General features: G+C 32.1%; 1 protein-coding gene across 1 annotated transcript; it reads right to left on the reverse strand.

The window, feature by feature from the left end:
* Positions 1-1279: 1279 nt before the first annotated feature.
* LOC7469762 (LOB domain-containing protein 1) lies at positions 1280-3194 on the reverse strand. The gene is made up of 2 exons (XM_002311999.4): positions 2767-3194; positions 1280-1940 (listed from the first exon to the last, which is right to left on the reverse strand). Exons 1-2 carry the CDS (start codon positions 3106-3108, stop codon positions 1617-1619), a joined length of 666 nt encoding a protein of 221 aa, XP_002312035.2. The 5' UTR covers positions 3109-3194; the 3' UTR covers positions 1280-1616.
* Positions 3195-4533: the final 1339 nt, after the last annotated feature.

Below are 4533 nucleotides of genomic sequence, written 5' to 3' on the forward strand. Positions count from 1 at the left end.
TGGTCCTCAATTTGATTGATATATATATATATATATATATATATATATATTGTTTTGAATATTTATTTTTCAATTTCATCTCTTAAAATTTAATTTTTATATTAACTTTGGTCCTTATTTTTATAATTGTTATTTGCTTTTTCCTTATCATTTTTTTATTGAAATTTTTTATCTATCAAATTTGATCCTCATTCTTTTGATTGTTACTTATTTTATTTGAAATAATTTATGAAATGTTAATTATTATTATTTTAATTTATTCATCTTTTATTTTTTTTATTTTTTAAATTTGATCTCTATTATTTTGATTATTATTTATTTTATTTGAGATAATTTATGAAATTATTTTTTTTTTCAATTTCATTCTCATTCAACTTTTTAATTTGTAAGATTTGTTCTTCATTATTTTAATAAACTTGAGAAAAATAACACATTAATAAGTTATTTTCCAGCTCATTTTTCATGACATAACCAAACATTGGAAAATATTTTCCAACTTATTTTCCATTACACTACCAAACATCAGAAAATAATTCACTTTTCCAGAATTCACTTTCCAAAAAAAAATTATTTTCCAGCAAACAAACGGGGTCTAGTTATTGTCCTCTAATAAAAGAATTAGATATAAATGTGTTTGTATGAAGAAATATTAATTAACATAAAATAATTTTTTTATATATAGTTTTGTAGTGCATTCAAACAGTTTCTTTTAATAAAAAAGATGAATATATCTTAACTGTTTTTATTATTTTTTTTATTTCAAGATAATAATCAAATACTATCTAAAATAAAATAATCAGGTGCACTATTATATTAATGCATGGACATATTTACCTTGGGAATTCATGTTTCTTTAATTTGTGGGATTTCACAAATAGAAATTCCATATGCTACACTTTCGAAGGAAATGTCCAGATCCTCCAAATTTGTTGGATGAAGGGAAAAGCATGGATTTATTTATTTTTCCTGTGAATGATGTAGCAGATCCACCATTAGCAGTTATTTTCAGTAAGTCAACAGTTGCAAGGTCAAAATTAAAGATTAATTTTATGTATGGTATTGTGTTTTTACGAGTATTTCTCACTTAAAAATATTTTATTTTTATTTTTTATATCAACATTTTAAAATTATTAAAAAGTAATAATTTAATATCTTTTCAATATCAATATTACACTTTTAAAACACACTTAATTACAATTTAAAACGCACTCCTAATTAAAAATGCACTAAATCAAGCAATTAATAGCGAGGTCAGGTGCAAAGTTTGACAAGGAAGTCGTGAACAAACATGATATATTAGAAAATTAGGTCACCGATATATAACTTCTGCTTTAATTTGATTCAACAATGAGCACAAATCAATCTCCTTTCTCCATTTCTTTTTATCTTTTTCTTTCCACGTTTCCCTTCCTTATTTCCTAGCATTACACGTATAAGAAAGACCCATCAATGTCAGTCCGTTTTCAAAGGTTTCGCTGGTCAAAATGACTACCAGAAAACCATCATGACACATATCTACCAAAGCTAATATCGTTACTTTATTGAAGTTTTTCTTAATAAGTATGTTTTTCAATGTCTGATGCCTGCCCCATCTTGAGGGCATAAAATTGGCATAATCATGTCCAAAGAGGTTCCCATGATGCGCCCAGATTGTTCTCGTCAAGAAAGCAGCTCGTGTCAATGTATTGATGTTGTTGCAAGATGGGTTCTTGTTGAGATTGTTTCATTTCCATGCAAAGTAAAGCAACTAGATTGGCTTGTTGGCATTGCATGTTCACCACCTCAGCTTGTGCCTTAGCAAGTTGTGCTTGGAGGTCACTAACTTGTTTTTGAAGCTGAGAGATCGCACCAGCACAGCCGTAAACTGGGTCTCTAATCCTAGCACTAGCCTCATAAACCATGCTGCTTACTGCATCTGCTCTCTGAGACTCTGGCAGCTCCTGCGATTTTTTACATTGGTAACAGTAATGGTCAGTTTTGGAATTGAATCTTGAAAGTGGTAAATGCAATATTTTGAACAGTAATTGATGTGATTCCTAACATGACAACACAATGACCTTTAGAGGGAATTCCATACATGCCCTTTGAATGGGTTCCAACTTCCATGCCCATGGAATTGGTGATGCATATTGCACCCATGTGCAAGTTATGGTGTGGAAGGACTTCTCTATAACACTAAACAAATTGTGTTGGAGGAGGTAGCGCATCCATTGACCTCTAGTATGGACACTTTTTTTGGGTTCTGACTTCTTTGTGCAGTGTGCGACTGCCTTTCTAAACTTGTAAGTAATCTGGCCATGCCCCTCCCTTTTTTTTTTTTTTTTTCTTATGGTTGTTCTGTCAAGAAATAGTGATGCCCCAATTCAACGTCATGATCATTTTTTTCCATAAAGCAGGTGAAGCGCGCACTGCAGCGAGCTACTTCGCTTTATTTGGAGAAAAGCTAAAAATGGTCGGGGATGAAAAGTTTAAACCATATAAAATTCTAAAGCTACCTGTCCCTAGAATATCCATTCTTTAATTTCCATTAAAAAAAGCCCTTACAATTTCAGGAAAAATCAATTTTTGGTAAAACTGTTTCAAGCCAAACTGTAAGTATTGCTTTGTGTTTATACAATTCTGTCTTAAGTGGAGCAAAAGGAGGTTGAAAAGACATAAAAACAATCTTCTCTTAATATTCAAATCTCTCAGACTCAAACATCATGGAGGAAGGATACTTGTGCCATGAAAAAAAACTGATGGAACTAAAGAATGTCTTATGGTTACCTGCAAAAACTTGATGATGTTGCTAGCTCCAAAGACCCTATGAGCAATGGTGAACTTATATGGCTCAGAAGGAGGGAAATAAGGAGCTAAAACACACTTGTCAACGCATCGCCGGCGAAGGATTTTGCAGGCAGCACAAGGGGTAATAACAACTGGAGGAGGAGGGAGAGTGGCAGCTGAAGGTGAAGTAAGACCTGGTGAATTAGACTTCGAAGGAGAATGAAAAGTACTTGGACAAGAATGATGACAAGAAGGTGGTGAAGAAGAAGAAGACGGAGAGCAGGAGAATTGTGAGGGAGCTTTGACTGGTGATATTGCTGCAGGTTTCTGAAGCATATCCATACTTAATCAGAGAGAAATGGAGAAGGGAAAGGGAGGCAGAGAGGAGCTAATTGCTGCTGCTATGTTAGTTTAGTTTAACATAAAGCAAGATGAAGGAATATATATAGAGAAAAATGGCATTTATTTTAACGGTGTCAAGTGTCAAGCTTATGTAATTAAATCCATACATGATGTCACTCCCAGTTTGAAATCACTTCGTTAATGGTTGCGGCTTTTCTTTTTTGCCTTTCTTATTTTTAATTGTCAAATTTTTTCCATCACTGTGTATTTGTTGACTTGTCGAACTCCAATTCCACACCGTGGATTTTTGTCATTTATTGGAAATAAACAATTATTAATTGGGTGGGAGACAACAGCAGGCCTGTATCAGAAACTGTAACGAAATGGGACCTGACAGACATCAGAAATGTAACATGTCATTTGTTTTTGTTACAGCAAGAGAAGAATGGAGTCAAGGGTTAAGCGTGTGACCTGTTTGGTCCTGTAAGAACGTGAGCTAAAAATAAAAGGGAGGTAGGCTATTTCAAATACTCGACCTGGCAAGAATATATATTATGTCTATAGTATTTAAAAGAATCTTACCATACCCATGTCATGTAATAGAAACTTAAAGTAATTCTATGAAAACATTATCCGAAACAACAATATTTAGACATCTTTTGGTATTATAGTTAAATCGTATTTTTATTAATATAAAAAATATAAAATTATTAGTCTTTGCAATGAACTAAGCACTTGGCTGTATATATGAATGAAAAACGTTGGATATGGAAAAATTAGTATCCATGTCGTGAGTAGGAAGCCAATTCCTACAAGGCAAGACAGCTTAGGAAGAGTCGTACTCGTACATTTACAGTACTGGCAAATTCCGAAAATCTCCTTTTACCGGGGGCTAAGAACTATCAAATTTCTGGAAGCATACACAATTTTGTTTTCAAGGAAACAAACAAAGTAGTTAAGCCTAACGTTGATTTCTTTTTTTAGGTCATTAAATATTTTTATCAATATTACATTTTCTACGGAGGAACTGATTATAATATTGAATTGTTATTAGTTGTTTTTGTCAATTTGAAAAATAATAAAAAGGGTATTTGCATTTTTCCAAGTCTACACACAATAGAAGAAGTATTCAATTTTTAATTTTGGATATTACCATAACGGTTGTTTTTTAAAGTATTTTTTACTTTAAAATATATCAAAATAATATTTTTTTTATTTTTTAAAAATTATTTTTGATATCAACACATCAAAACAATATAAAAACACTAATCAAAACATGCCGGCCATTCTAAGTTCCGGGGTTGGGTCGGATAGGACCAGACCAAATCGGCTGGATCTGTGGAAATTGAACGCATCAGATCTAATCAGATCTGACCGTAGCTTCGAGCGGCCAAAAAAAAATTAAAATTTTTTAAAATATAAAAA

Source organism: Populus trichocarpa, chromosome 8 (assembly GCF_000002775.5).
Source record: "Populus trichocarpa isolate Nisqually-1 chromosome 8, P.trichocarpa_v4.1, whole genome shotgun sequence".
NCBI classification, from domain to species: Eukaryota; Viridiplantae; Streptophyta; class Magnoliopsida; order Malpighiales; family Salicaceae; genus Populus; species Populus trichocarpa.

Coding starts and splice junctions, on each gene's coding strand:
- LOC7469762 (XM_002311999.4), bottom strand. CDS start 3,108: ATGGATATGCTTCAGAAACCTGCAGCAATATCACCAGTCAAAGCTCCC. Junction 1,941..2,766: donor ACATCATCAAGTTTTTGCAG/GTAACCATAAGA, acceptor AAAAAATCGCAG/GAGCTGCCAGAGTCTCAGAG.